Source organism: Cyprinodon tularosa, unplaced genomic scaffold, assembly GCF_016077235.1.
Source record: "Cyprinodon tularosa strain WSP-4 unplaced genomic scaffold, ASM1607723v1 ctg537, whole genome shotgun sequence".
In the NCBI taxonomy this organism is placed as follows: Eukaryota; Metazoa; Chordata; class Actinopteri; order Cyprinodontiformes; family Cyprinodontidae; genus Cyprinodon; species Cyprinodon tularosa.
Window position 1 is genome coordinate 123,250 of NW_024039271.1, and position 19,572 is coordinate 142,821.

A 19,572-nucleotide genomic window follows, 5' to 3' on the forward strand; every position below is an offset into this window, starting at 1 on the left:
ATAGCGCCTATTCACAACACAAGTTATTTCTCACGATCGTCACGATCTGTGACGGCCTTGGATTATTTTGGCTTTGGGGAAAAATGTAGAAACATCCTTCAGCTGCTTTATACGGACATTAATAGCTCAGTGTTTCTGGAACGACCAAATGCTTCGATATAAAAAGAGGCATCCGTCAAGGTTGTCCTGCGACCCCTTTACTATTTATTATTGTGGCAGAACTTTTAGCAATTTAAAAAAAAAAATAATCTAAATATTGAACCGCTGAAAGTGATGGGAATTTCCTTGGTAATTACTCAACTAGAAGATGATACAACCTTGTTTTAAAAAAAATACCAGTCAAATTTCAAAGGTGCTGAGAGAAATACCAACATTTTCTAAAGCCTCTGGTGTACATTTAAATATGAAAAAATGTGAAATAATGACTCTTCATGATCGCCCTTTAAACACTGTTTGTAATATCCCAATTAAAAAAGAGGCGAAATATTTAGGTATCAACATATCAAAGGATAAAAAAAATCAAGTGAAGCATCAAATATAGAAACTAAAATGGAGAAAGGTAAAGTCATTCTCAACAGTTGGCTCCAGAGAGATTGATCTATTTTTGGACGTATTTTATTGACAAAAATGGAAAGTTTATCTGGGCTCATTTACCCAGCTTACTCATTGCATGTATCTGATAAAATGATTAAAAAAATAAATCAACTTTAATTTAATTTGGCGAAACAGACGCCATTATATAAGGAGGTCTGATGTTGTTACGTCTTTAGAAGAAGGAGGTTTGAATATGATCGATTTTGACCCAATGAATGGTACCATCAGACTCAGATGGCTTCATAAAAAATTATGAAAGTTTCTGGCATAATTTTCCCTGCAAGATTTTTAATGCTTTTGGTGGAGTGACATTCCTGATGAGATGTGACTTTGAAATCTCCAAGTTACCGATAAAACTATCAGACTTCCATAAACAGGCTCTGCAATATTGGAAACTTATTTTTAAACATAATTTTTCACCTCATTCTGTCCTGATTTGGAACAACAGATGTATCCTATTAAACAAAAATCATTCTTTTACAAAGATTGGATGGACAGAGGTATCTGGTCTATTCTACACCTCATGGAAGTTGATGGAATCTTTTTATCATATGATGCTTTTATCAAAAAATACAAAATAACATGTACAGAAACTAAATTTAATAAAGTTGTAAAGGCAATTCCCCCTGCTATGGTGCTACTAATTAAAGGTACAATAACATATTCAACAATTGCTCTAAAAGAATCCTCTTTAACTATAAACGGTTTTGATTTTATTAACAAAAAATGTACTAATAGATTTATAAGAACCACCTTGACATAAATAGTTTTTCCATCAACCTTAAGAAGAAAACATTTGTTCAAAAAGTATGATGATACCTCTTTAAAGAAAATTAGAACCAGGTCTCTTTCATTTCCACTTCCACAGAAAGTAAAGGAAATCCATTTCAAAATGATGTATGACATATACCCCTGTAATTATGTTTTACATAGAAAATTTAACATAACTACCAACTTTTGTGTATTTTGTGTTTCAGATATTGAAACAGCAGAACATCTTTTTTTTCAGTGCAATATCATAAATATTTTTTGGAAGGTTTTTCAAACTTGGATCTTACGAAAGACTTCTTTACCACTTTAAAATTTTGATATAATAAAATGTGTTTTTTGTAATCCAAATTTTTCATACATAAGTGTCGATTTCAAAAAAGTACCCCATCTCTAAATATCTAAAGTGAGAGTCCTTTTGTTGTTGATTTTTATTATTTAATTACTTTGTTCTATAATGTGTTACTTTTGTTTTCTAATTGTATATAGGTTCTCTGTATGATTCTATTTGTTATATTATACATACTCTGCTTAGCTTCTTAAGATATTCAATTTACAACTTTGTATAATTTTTTTGATATGCTTTGTAATACTTTGATTCTTCAATAAAAAATAAAAAAGTACCAGGAGGAGGGAGGAGGTGGTGTTTCTGCCGGATCTGATTCGTCCCCCTGGACACCAGGGGGCGGTAATGACTCTTTAATGCGTAGAATTCAAAGAGGACCATTACCCACAATGCATCGCGGGGCGCTGTGGGCGCGTTGATGCTGCAGGTTGGAGGTCGGTGCAGACTGTGCTGCAGCGGCGTGAGAGGAGCTGGAATCTAGAAGTTTATTTAGAACTTAATCGCTTCCGGTCACCATCCCGACTGGAGGCGGGAATCCAACATGGCGCCTTTCAGCTTTCTGACAGCCGCCGCTGTCTTCGTGGGGAGGTCACTGAGCTCTGTGTGCGCGAGGACGCCTGTCAGGTAGCTAACTGTGTTTGGGTGATGATGATGATGATGATGATGATGATGATGATGATGATGATGATGATGATGATGATGATGATGAGGGCGGGGAACCCAGCGAACAGAACCGTCCGATATGAGGACGGAACCAGCTGACTGGGTCATTTCCACGGTGAAGGAAATAAAGTTCGGTCCATTTGGACCCATTCCGCTCATTTCTGAGCTCCTTCACTGCAGAATGAAGCAGTGCAGCGATTATCTGACCAGAGACAGAAAATTATCGTATTCTGAGGAAAAGTGTCGCACATTTGTCAAAAAACCAATTATCTAGTCAACCAACGGGAACTCGCAGCTTTATGACGTCAGAAGAATTTAATTTATTCATCAGCAGATCCACATTTAGGTTAGAGTGAAATAATCCATAGAAATAATCCACAAACAACCCAGAAATAATCCATAAACAACCCAGAAATAATCCACAAACAACCCAGAAATAATCCACAAACAGCCTAGGAATAATCCACAAACAGCCTAGGAATAATCCACAAACAGCCTAGGAATAATCCACAAACAACCCAGAAATAATCCACAAACAGCCTAGAAATAATCCACAAACAGCCTAGGAATAATCCACAAACAACCCAGGAATAATCCACAAACAACCCAGAAATAATCCACAAACAGCCCAGGAATAATCCACAAACAACCCAGGAATAATCCACAAACAGCCCAGGAATAATCCACAAACAACCCAGGAATAATCCACAAACAACCCAGGAATAATCCACAAACAGCCCAGCAATAATCCACAAACAGCCCAGGAATAATCCACGAACAGCCTAGGAATAATCCACAAACAGCCCAGGAATAATCCACAAACAACCCAGGAATAATCCACAAACAGCCCAGGAATAATCCACAAACAACCCAGGAATAATCCACAAACAGCCCAGGAATAATCCACAAACAACCCAGGAATAATCCACAAACAGCCCAGGAATAGTCCACAAACAGCCTAGGAATAATCCACAAACAGCCTAGGAATAATCCACAAACAGCCCAGGAATAATCCACAAACAGCCCAGGAATAATCCACAAACAGCCTAGGAATAATCCACAAACAGCCTAGGAATAATCCACAAACAACCCAGGAATAATCCACACACAAACCCAGGAATAATCCACACACAAACCGAGGAATAATCCACAAACAATCTTTGTCTCTGCAGGACCTGCATAACAGGTAATTTGTGTAAAATACATGAAAAAAATCTTTAAAGAATGTTTTTATGTAGACTCTTCATTGTTCTGTTTTCCCTGCGTGTTTCTGTTCGGGTTCTTGCCCCTCCATGGTTTCAATGCTACCATCAGTGAAGCTCAGAGGAAAGCTCTGGGTTCTTCCAGGTTCTGCCGTCTCTCTCCTTCACCTGGTCCACATTCTGAAGGGATACTGATGAAGCAGGGCTATGTGAGAAATCTGCATCTTTTCTGTTTTTAGATGCACCAGCATCTTCGACCCAGTGAAGTACCTGACGTCCCAGACCAGCGGCCCCCCAAAGAGACCCCTAAATGGATACATGAGATACGTTCTGCAGCAGAAGCCAATCGTGACTCGTCAGAACCCAGGTAACCCTTCAGAATCCAGTTAGAACCCAGGAAACCCTTTAGAATCCAGTTAGAACCCAGGGAACCCTTTAGAATCCAGTTAGAACCCAGGAAACCCTTTAGAATCCAGTTAGAACCCAGGGAACCCTTTAGAATCCAGTTAGAACCCAGGAAACCCTTCAGAATCCAGTTAGAACCCAGGAAACCCTTTAGAATCCAGTTAGAACCCAGGGAACCCTTTAGAATCCAGTTAGAACCCAGGGAACCCTTTAGAATCCAGTTAGAACCCAGGAAACCCTTTAGAATCCAGTTAGAACCCAGGTAACCCTTCAGAATCCAGTTAGAACCCAGCAGAACCCTTTAGAATCCAGTTAAAACCCAGGGAACCCTTCGGAATCCAGTTAGAACCCAGGGAACCCTTTAGAATCTAGTTAGAACCCAGGAAACCCTTTAGAATCTAGTTAGAACCCAGGAAACCCTTTAGAATCTAGTTAGAACCCAGGAAACCCTTCAGAATCCAGTTAGAACCCAGGGAACCCTTTAGAATCTAGTTAGTACCCAGTAAACCCTTTAGAATCTAGTTAGAACCCAGGAAACCCTTCAGAATCCATTTAAAACCCAGGGAACCCTTCGGAATCCAGGTAGAACCCAGGAAACCCTTTAGAATATAGTTAGAACTCAGGGAACCCTTTAGAATATAGTTAGAACCCAGGAAACCCTTTAGAATCTAGTTAGAATCCAGGGAACCCTTCGGAATCCAGTTAGAACCCAGGGAACCCTTTAGAATCTAGTTAGAACCCAGGAAACCCTTTAGAATATAGTTAGAACTCAGGGAACCCTTTAGAATCCAGTTAGAACCCAGGAAACCCTTTAGAATCCAGTTAAAACCCAGGGAACCCTTCGGAATCCAGTTAGAACCCAGGGAACCCTTTAGAATCTAGTTAGAACCCAGGAAACCCTTTAGAATCTAGTTAGAACCCAGTAAACCCTTTAGAATCCAGTTAAAACCCAGGGAACCCTTCGGAATCCAGTTAGAACCCAGGGAACCCTTTAGAATCTAGTTAGAACCCAGGAAACCCTTTAGAATCTAGTTAGAACCCAGGAAACCCTTTAGAATCTAGTTAGAACCCAGGAAACCCTTCAGAATCCAGTTAGAACCCAGGGAACCCTTTAGAATCTAGTTAGTACCCAGTAAACCCTTTAGAATCTAGTTAGAACCCAGGAAACCCTCCAGAATCCAGTTAAAACCCAGGGAACCCTTCGGAATCCAGGTAGAACCCAGGAAACCCTTTAGAATATAGTTAGAACCCAGGAAACCCTTTAGAATCCAGTTAAAACCCAGGGAACCCTTCGGAATCCAGTTAGAACCCAGGGAACCCTTTAGAATCTAGTTAGAACCCAGGAAACCCTTTAGAATCTAGTTAGAACCCAGGAAACCCTTTAGAATCCAGTTAAAACCCAGGGAACCCTTCGGAATCCAGTTAGAACCCAGGGAACCCTTTAGAATCTAGTTCGAACCCAGGAAACCCTTTAGAATCTAGTTAGAACCCAGGAAACCCTTTAGAATCTAGTTAGAACCCAGGAAACCCTTCAGAATCCAGTTAGAACCCAGGGAACCCTTTAGAATCTAGTTAGTACCCAGTAAACCCTTTAGAATCTAGTTAGAACCCAGGAAACCCTTCAGAATCCAGTTAAAACCCAGGGAACCCTTCGGAATCCAGGTAGAACCCAGGAAACCCTTTAGAATATAGTTAGAACTCAGGGAACCCTTTAGAATATAGTTAGAACCCAGGAAACCCTTTAGAATCTAGTTAGAATCCAGGGAACCCTTCGGAATCCAGTTAGAACCCAGGGAACCCTTTAGAATCTAGTTAGAACCCTGGAAACCCTTTAGAATATAGTTAGAACTCAGGGAACCCTTTAGAATCCAGTTAGAACCCAGGAAACCCTTTAGAATCCAGTTAAAACCCAGGGAACCCTTCGGAATCCAGTTAGAACCCAGGGAACCCTTTAGAATCTAGTTAGAACCCAGGAAACCCTTTAGAATCTAGTTAGAACCCAGTAAACCCTTTAGAATCTAGTTAGAACCCAGGAAACCCTTCAGAATCCAGTTGGAACCCAGCAGAACCCTTTAGAATCCAGTTAAAACCCAGGGGACCCTTCGGAATCCAGGTAGAACCCAGGAAACCCTTTAGAATATAGTTAGAACTCAGGGAACCCTTTAGAATCCAGTTAGAACCCAGGGAACCCTTTAGAATCCAGTTAGAACCCAGGGAACCCTTTAGAATCCAGTTAGAACCCAGTAAACCCTTTAGAATCTAGTTAGAACCCAGGAAACCCTTCAGAATCCAGTTAGAACCCAGGGAACCCTTTAGAATCTAGTTAGTACCCAGTAAACCCTTTAGAATCTAGTTAGAACCCAGGAAACCCTTCAGAATCCAGTTAAAACCCAGGGAACCCTTCGGAATCCAGGTAGAACCCAGGAAACCCTTTAGAATATAGTTAGAACTCAGGGAACCCTTTAGAATATAGTTAGAACCCAGGAAACCCTTTAGAATCTAGTTAGAATCCAGGGAACCCTTCGGAATCCAGTTAGAACCCAGGGAACCCTTTAGAATCTAGTTAGAACCCTGGAAACCCTTTAGAATATAGTTAGAACTCAGGGAACCCTTTAGAATCCAGTTAGAACCCAGGAAACCCTTTAGAATCCAGTTAAAACCCAGGGAACCCTTCGGAATCCAGTTAGAACCCAGGGAACCCTTTAGAATCTAGTTAGAACCCAGGAAACCCTTTAGAATCTAGTTAGAACCCAGTAAACCCTTTAGAATCTAGTTAGAACCCAGGAAACCCTTCAGAATCCAGTTGGAACCCAGCAGAACCCTTTAGAATCCAGTTAAAACCCAGGGGACCCTTCGGAATCCAGGTAGAACCCAGGAAACCCTTTAGAATATAGTTAGAACTCAGGGAACCCTTTAGAATCCAGTTAGAACCCAGGGAACCCTTTAGAATCCAGTTAGAACCCAGGGAACCCTTTAGAATCCAGTTAGAACCCAGTAAACCCTTTAGAATCTAGTTAGAACCCAGGAAACCCTTCAGAATCCAGTTGGAACCCAGCAGAACCCTTTAGAATCCAGTTAAAACCCAGGGAACCCTTCGGAATCCAGGTAGAACCCAGGGAACCCTTCGGAATCCAGGTAGAACCCAGGAAACCCTTTAGAATATAGTTAGAACTCAGGGAACCCTTTAGAATCCAGTTAGAACCCAGGGAACCCTTTAGAATTTAGTTAGAATCCGCTAAATGTGCAGGCTCCGCTCCGGGTCCGGCCAGGTCAAGATCTGCTATTGCAATCGCACCAAACAGGAGAAAGAATGGCGAGAAAATCTGATTTGTCAAATTTAAATATAGTAACAGATCGGTAACTAAAAATTAGAGCATAATTCTTATACATTTCAAAAAAACTAACACCATTTTTTTAAAAGATTGGATGCAAACTATTGGTTCTTCAACAGACCAGGAAGCAGATTTCTCATCTCCATCAGAAACCACACATCTGCTGGATGCTGATGTTTTTTTTATATATCATATTAAATTAAGCGTTCATTTCTGCATGTTTTGCTCCAACCAATTCAATGATAATATCGCTCCTGCTCTCCTCGAGCTCTGAAGAAGTCAGACGAAAGGGGCGGAGACAGAGGATGTGGGATTTCGGGGTAACAGGAGAAGCGGCGCAAGTGACGTTAGCCACTGTCGTCAGACAACATGCAGTAATTTCTAAATGTTTTAAATCAGGTTGGGTCCGGATTAGCCAGCAGGTGGATCCAGACCACGGTCCGCTAATCAGTGACCTCTGCCTTATAGTGTCCCCCACCAACTTTCCTTACAAAGTTACACCCTTGGACCTAGGGATGGGGATCGTTAATATTTATTGATATCGATACCTTTATCGATACTCCTTATCGATCCAAGTCTTTATCGATACCACTATCGATACTTTTCTGTTATTTGATGGAAAGACGATGCAACAAAATTTTTTTAACAGAACTGGTATTGCTTCTATTGCTTAACAAGTGAGCATAACAAAAACGTTTCTAGCCTTCAATAAACATGGCTAATGTAATAGGCCACTTGGAAATGACATAAAACTAACTAGAATATATTTTCACAATTGTTGGTTAATGTATTGTCTACTGTCACTTTTCATCATGTTTTTAGTCATTAGGAAAATATTTAACAAATAAATAATTGTATTTTAAATTAAATGTAATTTTTAATTAATGTTGGCATCAGTAGTTTAATTATATATAGAGCATGTATTACTCATGTTTCTCTCTTATACATGTATTACTCATGTTTCTCACCAAAAACAAAATTTCCCGTTTTCTTTACGTTAGACTTGAACGCATCATGATAACCTAATTGTCGTTTTACTGAGCCAATCTGAACACATCATCACGCAGCACGTCTGAAACTTTATTTACTTTTCAAGCTAACTAGCTTGTATGCTTCCGATTACAAGACGGATTTCACAATTACTATTTTTAACTGAACGGACAAGCTACAAAGTCTGTGTGCGCGCTAACCAGTGGTACTCTGAGTGGATGATTAAGACGTGGTGCGGCGGCAGCAGCAGGAGGAGGAGGAGTCTTTTCCGTTCAGCCATCCTCGAGTCGCGAGCAAAGTTAAGTGCCAGACTTCACTTGTTTTACTTTTAATATCTGTTTGCTTACAATTTCATTCCAAAGCATTGGTGGACATGCTGCAGTGATTGGGATTGATTAGATTTAAATGCTGTGATGCGACTCGAGGGACACACAATTATGTTACAGGACCTCCGGGAGAAAAAAAAAAAAAACGACCAGACTCGATAGTGGTATCGATAAGCCCAAACGTTATTGATTTTCGGGTTTTGAAAAAAGTGGAACCGGGTCCTTGATGGAACCGGGTTTCGATCCCCATCCCTACTTGGATCAGACGTTTGATCCAGAGAACATTGGAAATGTTTCCAGTCTTCATCTCAGTTGAATCAGAAGGTTACTGGTCTGCAGGTCCAACTTTAACCTGAATCTTCAACGTCAGAACCCCTGATCTTCAAGGTTTGGTGTGAACTTGGTCTGAGTTCCTCAGTGATGATGCAGGAACCATCGGTCTCCTGAGGTTCTCCTGGTCTGATGGTGGTGAGCAGAACCTGTTTTGGTTCTGACCTGAGGGACCTGCTGACCGTCTGATATCCCTTTGTTTCCAGAGACCAAGCTGGTGGACATCATCAGGAAGATTGCCCAGCAGTGGAGGACGCTAAGCCCAGAGGAGAAGAAGGTACCATTTTGGTGGAGATCTTCTGGAGCAGTGTTCTACTGCTGCCATCTTAGATAAATTCTCTTGTCCTGCTTAGCCTTTCCAGGAGGCCTCTGTCCAGGCCATGAAGCAATTCAAGGTGGACTTCCAGAAGTACCAGGCCCAGCTGACCCCGGCCCAGCTCCAGCAGCAAGCTATGGAAAGGAGGCAGAGGATGGCCAAGAGGAAGGCCATTCGGAAGAAGAGGGTAGGAGGAAGCTGCTCCCTTCGTCTGCGCTAGTCTTTGTGGTTCCTCCCCAGTCTAGAAAAAACAGTCCTAGCCAGTCCTGGCGAAGCCTGGAGACACCCTGACCTTCCCTGCAGGAGCTCTTAGGCTGCTGCAGACGAGCTAACATTAGCCCCTGAATGCCGCAGACGAGCTAACGCTAGCCCCGAGTGCCGCAGACGAGCTGACGCCAGCCCCGATTGCCGCAGACGAGCTGACGCTAGCCCCGAGTGCAGCAGACGAGCTGACGCTAGCCCCGAGTGCAGCACACGAGCTGACGCCAGCCCCGATTGCCGCAGACGAGCTGACGCTAGCCCCGAGTGCAGCACACGAGCTGACGCCAGCCCCGATTGCCGCAGACGAGCTGACGCCAGCCCCGATTGCCGCAGACGAGCTGACGCTAGCCACGATTGCCGCAGACGAGCTGACGCCAGCCCCGAGTGCAGCACACGAGCTGACGCCAGCCCCGATTGCCGCAGACGAGCTGACGCTAGCCCCGAGTGCCGTAGACGGGCTGACGCTAGCCCCGAGTGCCGCACACGAGCTGACGCTAGCCCCGAGTGCCGCAGACGAGCTGACGCTAGCCCCGAGTGCCGCAGACGAGCCGACGCTAGCCCCGGGTGCCGCAGACGGGCCGACGCTAGCCCCGGGTGCCGCAGACGGGCCGACGCTAGCCCCGGGTGCCGCAGACGGGCCGACGCTAGCCCCGGGTGCCGCAGACGGGCCGACGCTAGCCCCGAGTGCCGCAGACGGGCCGACGCTAGCCCCGAGTGCCGCAGACGGGCCGACGCTAGCCCCGAGTGCCGCAGACGGGCCGACGCTAGCCCCGAGTGCCGCAGACGGGCCGACGCTAGCCCCGAGTGCCGCAGACGGGCCGACGCTAGCCCCGAGTGCCGCAGACGGGCCGACGCTAGCCCCGAGTGCCGCAGACGGGCCGACGCTAGCCCCGAGTGCCGCAGACGGGCCGACGCTAGCCCCGAGTGCCGCAGACGGGCCGACGCTAGCCCCGAGTGCCGCAGACGGGCCGACGCTAGCCCCGAGTGCCGCAGACGGGCCGACGCTAGCCCCGAGTGCCGCAGACGGGCCGACGCTAGCCCCGAGTGCCGCAGACGGGCCTACGCTAGCCCCGAGTGCCGCAGACGGGCCGACGCTAGCCCCGAGTGCCGCAGACGGGCCGACGCTAGCCCCGAGTGCCGCAGACGGGCCGACGCTAGCCCCGAGTGCCGCAGACGGGCCGACGCTAGCCCCGAGTGCCGCAGACGGGCCGACGCTAGCCCCGAGTGCCGCAGACGGGCCGACGCTAGCCCCGAGTGCCGCAGACGGGCCGACGCTAGCCCCGAGTGCCGCAGACGGGCCGACGCTAGCCCCGAGTGCCGCAGACGGGCCGACGCTAGCCCCGAGTGCCGCAGACGGGCCGACGCTAGCCCCGAGTGCCGCAGACGGGCCGACGCTAGCCCCGAGTGCCGCAGACGGGCCGACGCTAGCCCCGAGTGCCGCAGACGGGCCGACGCTAGCCCCGAGTGCCGCAGACGGGCCGACGCTAGCCCCGAGTGCCGCAGACGGGCCGACGCTAGCCCCGAGTGCCGCAGACGGGCCGACGCTAGCCCCGAGTGCCGCAGACGGGCCGACGCTAGCCCCGAGTGCCGCAGACGGGCCGACGCTAGCCCCGAGTGCCGCAGACGGGCCGACGCTAGCCCCGAGTGCCGCAGACGGGCCGACGCTAGCCCCGAGTGCCGCACACGAGCCGACGCTAGCCCCGAGTGCCGCACACGAGCTGATGCTAGCCCTGACCCTGGAGCGGTTAGCCTCAGAGCTCCGCTTGTAGCCGCGATCCTCTGAACACGGGAATGTTTTAAATAACGTATCAGTAAACGGCCATACAGTGGAACACTGAGCTGAACCAGAGTTTGCTTCTGAAACCTTTGATCTGCTGGCAGCTGATCAGAACCAGGAGGAGCAGCGCCTTTCACCAGTTGGTGTCCGTCCCCTCTGGCAGCAGTTTGGTCTGGATCAGGAACCTTCCTGTGTTCCACAGGATCAGCAGCATCATGTAGCCGTCTGGGTGGATCTGTCCACATTTAGCTCCCTGAGGAGAGAACCTCTGTCGGTATCGGTCGGGTCTGATTGTCTCCTGCCAGAACCAGAACCAACGTGTCAATGTGTCTGTTTCAGGAACTGACGGTCCTTGGGAAACCCAAACGGCCCAGATCTCCATTCAACATCTTCATGTCTGAGCACTTCCAGGAGGCCAGAGGAACCAGCACCCAGGTGGGCAGAACCTTCCACATGTGTATCAGTACCAGAAAGAACTGAGCTGGATCCTGCAGGGTTCCTGGGCCCAGGCCGCCCAGGAACCCTGCAGGGATCAAAGAAAAGCTGAGCTAGCCTAGCCTGAACAGAACCGAAGAAATAAGGTTCATGATGGAACATCTGGCATTCCCAGGTTCTGACCTCATCGGATGTTCCGAGGTTCTGACTGCCTATTCTCTGATCCAGAAAATGTTAAGAACTGTTCGTCACCATCAGCTCGTTAGAAACTGAAGGAACCTTTTGTGGAGCAGAGTTCCTCCTTCCTGGTCTTCAGGGTCCCAGCATGTTCTAGATGTTCTCCTGCCTCCACACACCAGACTAAAAGAAATGGGTGATGAACAGCTTCTTAGGAGGAAATTAAATTTGATTCACATGCGACACATTTAGAACATCCAGGACCGCGGACCCCGAGGACCGGGCCTGGACCCAGAGGTCTGGAGGTGGAGATCTCTTCTCCAAATGGGTCCTTTAGGTTCCAGTAGCCCCCCAGCAGTAGCAGTGCTTCCCCACTTAGAGAACCAGTTTAATTGTTGACAGGACCGGTTCTGACCCAGACCAGGAACCTTCTGTAGATGTTTTCCAAACACAAGAACCCAGATGAACCTCTGCTGTTTGTTTCAGGCCAAAATGAAGTCTCTGCTGGAGGACTGGAGGAACTTGTTCAGTCACCAGAAACAGGTTTGGTTCTGAAGGATCTTCATGTCTCTGTGGCCCAGTGAAGGGTAGCTAGATGTTCTGATCAGCTCTCTACATCTCAGGTCTACATCCAGCTGGCTGAAGATGACAAGATCCGTTACAAGAACGAGATCAAGTCCTGGGAAGATCACATGGCAGACATTGGACGAGAAGATCTGATCCGGGAGCAGACCCGGCCCAGGAAGAAAAAAGTTCCTGCAGTGAAGGACACCAAGAAGACCCAAGTGGTAAAGAAGACCTCTCCATCACGGAGGTCTAAAGCTGCTACTAAGACCAAGTCTGCAAAAACTGTGAAAAAGGGACCTTCTAAGAAGTGATCAGAGGTGGGTCCATCCAGGAGGAGCAGAACTCTGGACCCAGTGGCTGGTTCTGCTCCCCTGGACGCCACTCTCTTCTTCTTTTTGTACAGCGCTGTTTCTAAAATAAACCGTCTTTAGGTCTGTTTTCCAGAACCTGACTGGATTTTTCTTCTGAAAGCAGCTGCTCTGTAGTTGGGTGGTTTCATGGGTGGAGCCTCAGGATGGGCGGAGCCTCAGGATGGGGGTTCTGGGGCGTCCATGTTGGGTTGGAGGTAACCCTGGTTACCACGTATCACAGATTCTGATTGGTTCTCATTCTCTGGCTTCATTCAAACCTCTAGACTCAGAACTCTAATGAATTAGATTACTTTCTATGTGCTGCAGATCTAGACTAATGCTGCGTTCACACCAGAGACTTCAAAAATGCTCAAACTCAGAAGTCTGGACTCTGGTTCCAACGATGCTCTGGAAGCTTCAGGTGTCCGGACGCTCGGCGCTCTGGTTGTTTATCTGCTCGTTCTGTAGCTTCCAGCTAGAGAGCAGCTCAGCTTTATTTACTTTATGAGCTGGAAAAATAGTTTGAAAAGGTTTTTAAGCGAGAAAGTTCTCCTCCAAACATCCTCTGATCATCAGGATTATAATCCCTCTATAATCTGCAGTTCTTGTTGGGAGCTCCAACATAGTGCCAGGAGGCAGCGCTGGAAATCCCCACTGATTTCAGCCAGCCTGGGGGGGATTTCCTGCTGGATGTGAATAGAAAAAGTTTTTAAGGTTTGTGGGAAAAACTGGAAGAACCAGAATAAACAATCCAATATTTTAAAATTTCTAGTTAATTTGGGGATTTAGAAACTGTTTCTCCATAGTTCATAAAAATGTTTTAGTGCAGCAATAATGATCAGAGCTGCTCTCTGATTCCTTCTACAGAACAATCCATCCTACCTGCTTTATTTAACCTTTATTATAATTATTTATTCTTCATGGCAGCTTGCAGGTAGAGTCTGTCTCCCTAATAAACTCCTGGAGCAGCTTTTCTGATTGGTTGACGCTCCGCCGTCCCCCATAGACTCTGGATGTGAATCAGACGCTTTGACGCCTTCGATGCGAACGCAGCCTAAAGGTTCTGCAATATTAGGAACCGGGTCTGTTTGACCCACTGGACAGAACCAGCTGGTTGATTATCAGAATTAGTCCAAATCAGCTTTTCTACCACAGAGAATTAAAGGCAGTTCTGAAGATGAAACCCGGTACCAGTGAGGTGGATCAGAATAATGAAATCCATTTATTGAATAAGTTAAAGGTATAAAACATGGTCCTCAGAGGGATTGCTGGTCCAGAACAGTCCTGGCTCCACCGGGCCTCACGGCTGAGCTGCTGCTGCCTGATCCAGTAAGGACTGGAAGTCAGGAGAGAGAACCAGCTTGTGTTGGACGTTTCCCAGCACCACCAGGTTCCCAGTCCTCCCAGCAGTCAGACGGACCGACACCAGTTGCTGAAAAACAGGAAGCAGAATCCCAGTCAGAGGTTGGAGCGCCGCCACTGGAGGACAGGGCTGGAACCGGTTTATACCAGCTTCTGACAGAAGGTCAGAAACAAAATCTCAGTTACTACAGCTGTAAAACGGTTGTCATGGAAACGTTTGATCAACCTAGAAAGACTAGATCTAGACTGAAGCTGTTACCTGCAGGAAGGAGAAAGCTGCTCCCTCTGACACGTCCAGGAGAACATCTCCGAGTTTCAGCTCAACCTTCCCAGATTTCCTGATCTGCAGTTTCCCCAGAAATCCTTCAGGGAGCTGATGGAGCTGAAGGAGCTGCAGAGGAAGAGGAGGAAGATGATCAGCAGGAAGACCAGGGATGAAGGTGACCTCTGGGGACAGGTTGGGGTTGGATGGTTCTGGGTGAGAAGCTGCTCCAGCTGTGGAGCAGCTAGCAGCAGGTGTGGTTCCTCACCTTCCCTTCCTTCTCTGATCTTCCTCCATGAGCTGCTTCCTCTGCAGCAGGGAGGCCGTCTGGGAACTGCATGAAGAATATCTGCTCTCCTTCAGCCACACTGAGGTCCTGCAGCTTCTTCACCAGAGACGGCTGCTCAGGAGGTTCGGACGGCGCGGTCCGGAGCTCTGCTCCTCGAGACGGCGCCGGTTCTGGACCTGCAAAGTCAACCAGGACATCAGGCTAAGCAGCAGCTATCAGAGCAGAACCTTTAGGCTCGGTTCTGCTTTTCATCCTGGTTCCAGATCCTTCAACGCGTCAAAGAGCCGCTGAGCAGAACCAGCTGGGTTCCTTCATCCAATCCGCTGCTGAGTCTCTGATCAGAAGATCAGTAGAAGTTTGAACAAACACACCAAAAAATTAAGGTTTTAGACAATCTGAACCCAATGGCTCCGCTTCTGTAGGCGGCATGAGGACGACTGATTGGACCGTCCTGGTCGTCCACCGCCGTCCTGCAGGTTCTAGACGTCTAAAACCTGCAGGACTACACGGGGACACGTCTCTCACCTGAGGCGGTGGACATGGAGATGCTGCTGGGTCGGTACTGAGGCAGGCTGACGGGCTGCAGGCTGGAATCGTTCCTCAGCTCTGGATCTACCAGGAACTGGAGAGGAAGCAAACATCCTGTTAGAGGTCCGCTTGGACCGGTTCTGACTGAAGCAGAAGGATGTTCTGGTTCAGCCCAGAGCGTCCATCCTGCAGGGATCTGATGTCTGAGGGAACATCTGGGAAGCTCTCACATCATCTCGCTGCAGCCTGCTGAGAAGACGACCTTCATCCTCCCATGAAGCTTCTCCTTCCTTCTTCACCAGCCGGCCAGGAGATGAGGAGGAGTTCTGGAAACTTCTGGTACCGGATCGGCCTGAGGGGAGAACGGCGCCATGAGCTCTGGCTGTGGTCCTCGGGGACAGAGAGACGGAGACGGACCTGTTTTGAAGCTGGAGGAGGCAGGATGGTGTTCAAAGATGGAGTGGGACTGGATGGTCTGAGGTCGGCTTCTCCTCCCTCCTCGGCTCTCTCTTCTCTTCCAGCTTCTTTCAGTCTTCTCCTTCTTAGGAGCCGCTGGGAATTGGGCTCGCAACCTGTGGAGGGCAGCTTGATCAGAGGCGGCCTTCAGAGCCGTGGAGGTTTTACGTGCTGCAGATCACTCACTCCTCTCTGCTCCTCCTCACGGCGTGGACGTTGGGCTCCCAGGTTTTCTACAGAGAACAGAACCAAGGTGAGAACCTGCAGACCAAACGGCTTCAGCATCAGAAGGGTTTAGAAATCAAAGTCATTTTAAAAAAGTGTTGATTTTAATAGATTTTATTCCTCCATCAGCAATTTGGGTTTCCTACATCCTGTCATCTCAGGTCACTCCATAGATCCAGTCCAACCAGATCATCCAGTCAGATTAAAGTATTTATGGAAGGAAAACCAGCTGATTGGTCTTTCCTGCTTTCATCGCCCTGCATCACATCCTGCAAACCTTCCTAACTTCAGGAGAGGATCCTGCTGCATCCCTTTAGTTTAGCCCTTCAGTTTTGTATTAAAAAGAAAACACTTTAAATCCCTCGAAAGGCATGTATCTCTTTAGTCATTTACAAAAAATACGATTTAAGGTCAGGTCGCCATACCCTTCAAAAAAAAAAGTTATTAAATAGTTTTAATACACTGTATACTTATGAGTGTAGTCTTTCTTCACTTTACAATAAAAAAAATAAATAGAAACAGCAGTGAAAAGTTTGGTATTCATTCTTTCCTGCTTTGTGTGATAACTGATATGTTTGCTAAGCAACAGAGCCGAAGGCTTGACATGTTTGAATCCACAGCCACAAGTCTTCTGGTCTCCTTATTTACACAGAACTGGAATGATCTGGTCCAGGTAGACCGGGTCCTGGGAGGATCTGGTCCAGGTAGACCGGGTCCTGGGAGGATCGGTCCAGTCAGCGGCCCAAAAAGTGTCCTTTTCAGAAACTCAAATCTGGTCACCATATTTATGCTAGCATTGCTATCAACAGCTTAGTGACAGAATCATCCTTCCAGCTTGCGGTTGTGATGGCCTTACGGTGGGAACAGCCCCTCGTTTCAGTAAAAGAAGTTTAGCAGATCCTGCTTTGAACTGTCCAAGATTGTGAAAGCTGTCTTTAATAAAATGCTTCAAGCAAATGAACAGCTGAGCATCAAACTTTGCAGGGATCTTCTGATAGACTGAAATAATCCATGCCTGTCGAGTCCTCGGATCCTTGGGAAGACTCTGAAAATGTTCCCTTTTCTCCAGTCAGCCTGAAACGCTGTGTTTCCTCCTGTGGTTCTGGTTAATTTTCAATAGAGAAACTTCCTGCTTTGTAATTCTTGTAGAAATAAACCCAACTGTGGGCTAAACTGCTGTCTTCCATCTACCTCTATTCATGTTCTTGGGCCGTGAACCAGTGGGCTGGGGTGTGACAAAAGTCCAGGCCAGAACCAAATAAGGCAACAGCCCAGAGTTTACGTCAACTCGGTGCTTCGTTTGGATTCACTGTTTTATGATGGAAGTTTAGAATAGTGAGATTTGCAGAGAAAGGAGGTGTTGATGGGTTTGAACTTCTCTCTACGTCCATTTCACCCACTAAACTATCGTTATTCATCTATGACAATGGAAACTCTGCATTCCATCACCCCTTTAATGTTGTGATAGATTACAGCCATGAAAATATGTTTCAATGTCAAATATTGATATATACAAACATTAAAATATATGAAATATGTACTGTTTTTTCAATAAACATATAATGTGAGAAATGCGACAGGTGGTTCCACACTTCATGTCTGTCAATGAGGAGCAAGGACATCGAAGACACCCGTGAGAAAAACTGGAAATGTCTGTTATGTAAATAAATAAAAGAGAAACTGGTTCTACAGAAATATATTTTTTAACTGCTTTTTTTTAAATTAAATTTTTATATAGAATATTAGGATTTTTGCTCAATAGCTTCCAGGTTATGTGATGAATAGACTCAAAATTAGTGTTGGATCATAGTTCTCCACTGGCTTCAGGAGTAATGCCTTTTTTATTTTTACATTTCAAGTCTCTTAATAGTTTCTAATATTTTTTTATACATTTAATTTTTTATATATATATTTGTGTAGATATTAACAGTTTAGCTAAATAGGTTTTTTGATGGACTGACACAAAATCTATCAGAATTCATGGTACTAGGCTGGTTTAACAAGATGCACCATTTAGTTCTAATATGAAATCTCTAAATATGTATAATTTTTTGTAAATATGATAAATATCAATATTTAGTTAGCTTCTTGGCTTCAAAATCTAGGCCTTCATTTTTATTTTGAAAACAGGAAGTCTGTACACAATGTAGTGTGTTTTTACTGTAAAGTCTATAATAAGGGTGCACTTGAAGTGTTCTTTCGGTCGCAGTGTACCCGGAGCAAAGGGGAGGTTTTCCCTGAGGAAGGAGCGGTTTAACCGGAGCGAAAGTCTGTCCAACGTCAAACTAACTTCACCGCAGTCTAGATTAGACGCTCCTTCTTCTCACTCAGTCCTCACCTTGGCCTTCCTTGGTGCGCCCCCTAGCGTCAGGTCTCTGGTTCTGAGGGAGGGCAGCCTCCCCCTCGGACCGCCGGAGCCCAGGCTCCAGGTCCGGCTGTGCTCCGGGGCTCCGCTCCGCTCCGGCCCGGCTGGCCTCTCAGACTCGCTCATTATTTCCTACAATCTGCGGCTCAAAGCTGCTTTCTTTTCTGCCATCTTTGAAAACCTGCTTCAGAACCGGAAACTGTCTGTGGTTCGGACTCGGTCCTTTTTATCACTGGAAGAAAAATAATCTCTGCTTTTCGAAAGCAGCAGAAACAAAAAGATCTGAATCATTTAGTTTCCATCATCAAACCGCAGCTTCTTCCTCACCAGCTCCTCATCCTCAGTCTTCTTCTTGGCGGGAAAAGCAGCAGCCTTGTTGTGAGCAGGCGCCACGTGGTGGTAGAGGTTGGTTTAGCATCCTGGTGCAGAATATGGAAACCCTGAAAGCTGCTGATCAAATAAAATTAAAAAAGGAAAGTTTCAAATTGAACTGAATTTAGATATTTATCTAAAAGCTTAAATCTTCTGCCGTACAGCTGATGACCCGTTAGAGAGCAGAAGATGTGGAGATGATCGGAGCAACAGCTGAAGAGAAAGAGGACAGGGTGAGATGAAGAGTCTTCACACACATCATCATCATCACACCAGAGAGTTAATAGGAACATCATGGATGCCTGAATGTTTCAATGTTTGAGACAGATGTTGGATAGACCCCGCATCATCGCGTGAGAGGTCTGCGGACAGAGCAGCCATCTTTGGTCAGACCAAGCTGCTGTCAGAGACAACACACTTCAATGAAGGCTAACTTAGACTACTTTTATTTTCACTTTGTACACAGAGTGTGTACAAAACTACATTTTGTTTAGCACAGCTTTCCAGACAGCAAATGAACATTTCCATTCCATAAAGTGCAGCAGTGATCAAATGTAAACAGTGTGGGAGAAAAAAAAACACATTGATCTGGAAGTTCAGAGCATTAATATACAGGTGCTGGTCATAAAATTAGAATATCATGAAAAAGTAGATTGATTTCAGTAATTCCATTTAAAAAGTGAAACTTGTGTATTATATTCATACATTACATACAAACTCATATATTTCAGATGTTTATTTTGTTTAATTTTGATGATTACAAATGACAACAAATGAAAATCTCAAATTCATCATATCAGAAAATTAGAATATTACTGAAGACCAATAAAAACAAAGGATTTATAGAAATGTTGGCCAACTGAAAAGTATGAAC

General features: G+C 46.0%; 2 protein-coding genes across 3 annotated transcripts; one reads left to right on the forward strand and one right to left on the reverse strand.

Annotated features, from left to right (window-relative positions):
• Positions 1–2,087: 2,087 nt before the first annotated feature.
• tfam (transcription factor A, mitochondrial) lies at positions 2,088–12,935 on the forward strand. Its single transcript, XM_038304547.1, has 7 exons — positions 2,088–2,332; positions 3,813–3,940; positions 9,163–9,233; positions 9,310–9,459; positions 11,650–11,745; positions 12,409–12,465; positions 12,546–12,935. Exons 1-7 carry the CDS (start codon positions 2,250–2,252, stop codon positions 12,798–12,800), a joined length of 840 nt encoding a protein of 279 aa, XP_038160475.1. The 5' UTR covers positions 2,088–2,249; the 3' UTR covers positions 12,801–12,935.
• Positions 12,936–14,037: 1,102 nt separating this feature from the next.
• On the reverse strand, positions 14,038–18,695 carry zgc:171971 (uncharacterized protein LOC569690 homolog). Of its 2 annotated transcripts, none has more exons than XM_038304546.1 (8): positions 18,300–18,695; positions 15,923–15,969; positions 15,698–15,852; positions 15,511–15,632; positions 15,276–15,374; positions 14,732–14,914; positions 14,461–14,592; positions 14,038–14,271 (listed from the first exon to the last, which is right to left on the reverse strand). In XM_038304546.1, exons 1-8 carry the CDS (start codon positions 18,450–18,452, stop codon positions 14,140–14,142), a joined length of 1,023 nt encoding a protein of 340 aa, XP_038160474.1. In that variant the 5' UTR covers positions 18,453–18,695; the 3' UTR covers positions 14,038–14,139. The 2 variants fall into 2 exon arrangements, with proteins under 2 accessions (XP_038160474.1, XP_038160473.1); XM_038304545.1 differs by having other exon boundaries at positions 14,732–14,928; positions 15,278–15,374; positions 18,300–18,694.
• Positions 18,696–19,572: the final 877 nt, after the last annotated feature.

What these genes read in the sequence shown, in the direction of transcription:
- tfam (XM_038304547.1), top strand. Translation starts at nt 2,250, where the DNA reads ATGGCGCCTTTCAGCTTTCTGACAGCCGCCGCTGTCTTCGTGGGGAGG. An exon ending in TGCGCGAGGACGCCTGTCAG is followed by an intron (nt 2,333 to 3,812) that starts GTAGCTAACTGT and finishes TTCTGTTTTTAG; the next exon opens with ATGCACCAGCATCTTCGACC. An exon ending in AGGCCATTCGGAAGAAGAGG is followed by an intron (nt 9,460 to 11,649) that starts GTAGGAGGAAGC and finishes TGTCTGTTTCAG; the next exon opens with GAACTGACGGTCCTTGGGAA.
- zgc:171971 (XM_038304545.1), bottom strand. Translation starts at nt 18,452, where the DNA reads ATGAGCGAGTCTGAGAGGCCAGCCGGGCCGGAGCGGAGCGGAGCCCCG. An exon ending in GCAGGCTGCAGCGAGATGAT is followed by an intron (nt 15,375 to 15,510) that starts GTGAGAGCTTCC and finishes CTTCCTCTCCAG; the next exon opens with TTCCTGGTAGATCCAGAGCT. An exon ending in CTCCATGTCCACCGCCTCAG is followed by an intron (nt 14,929 to 15,277) that starts GTGAGAGACGTG and finishes TTGACTTTGCAG; the next exon opens with GTCCAGAACCGGCGCCGTCT.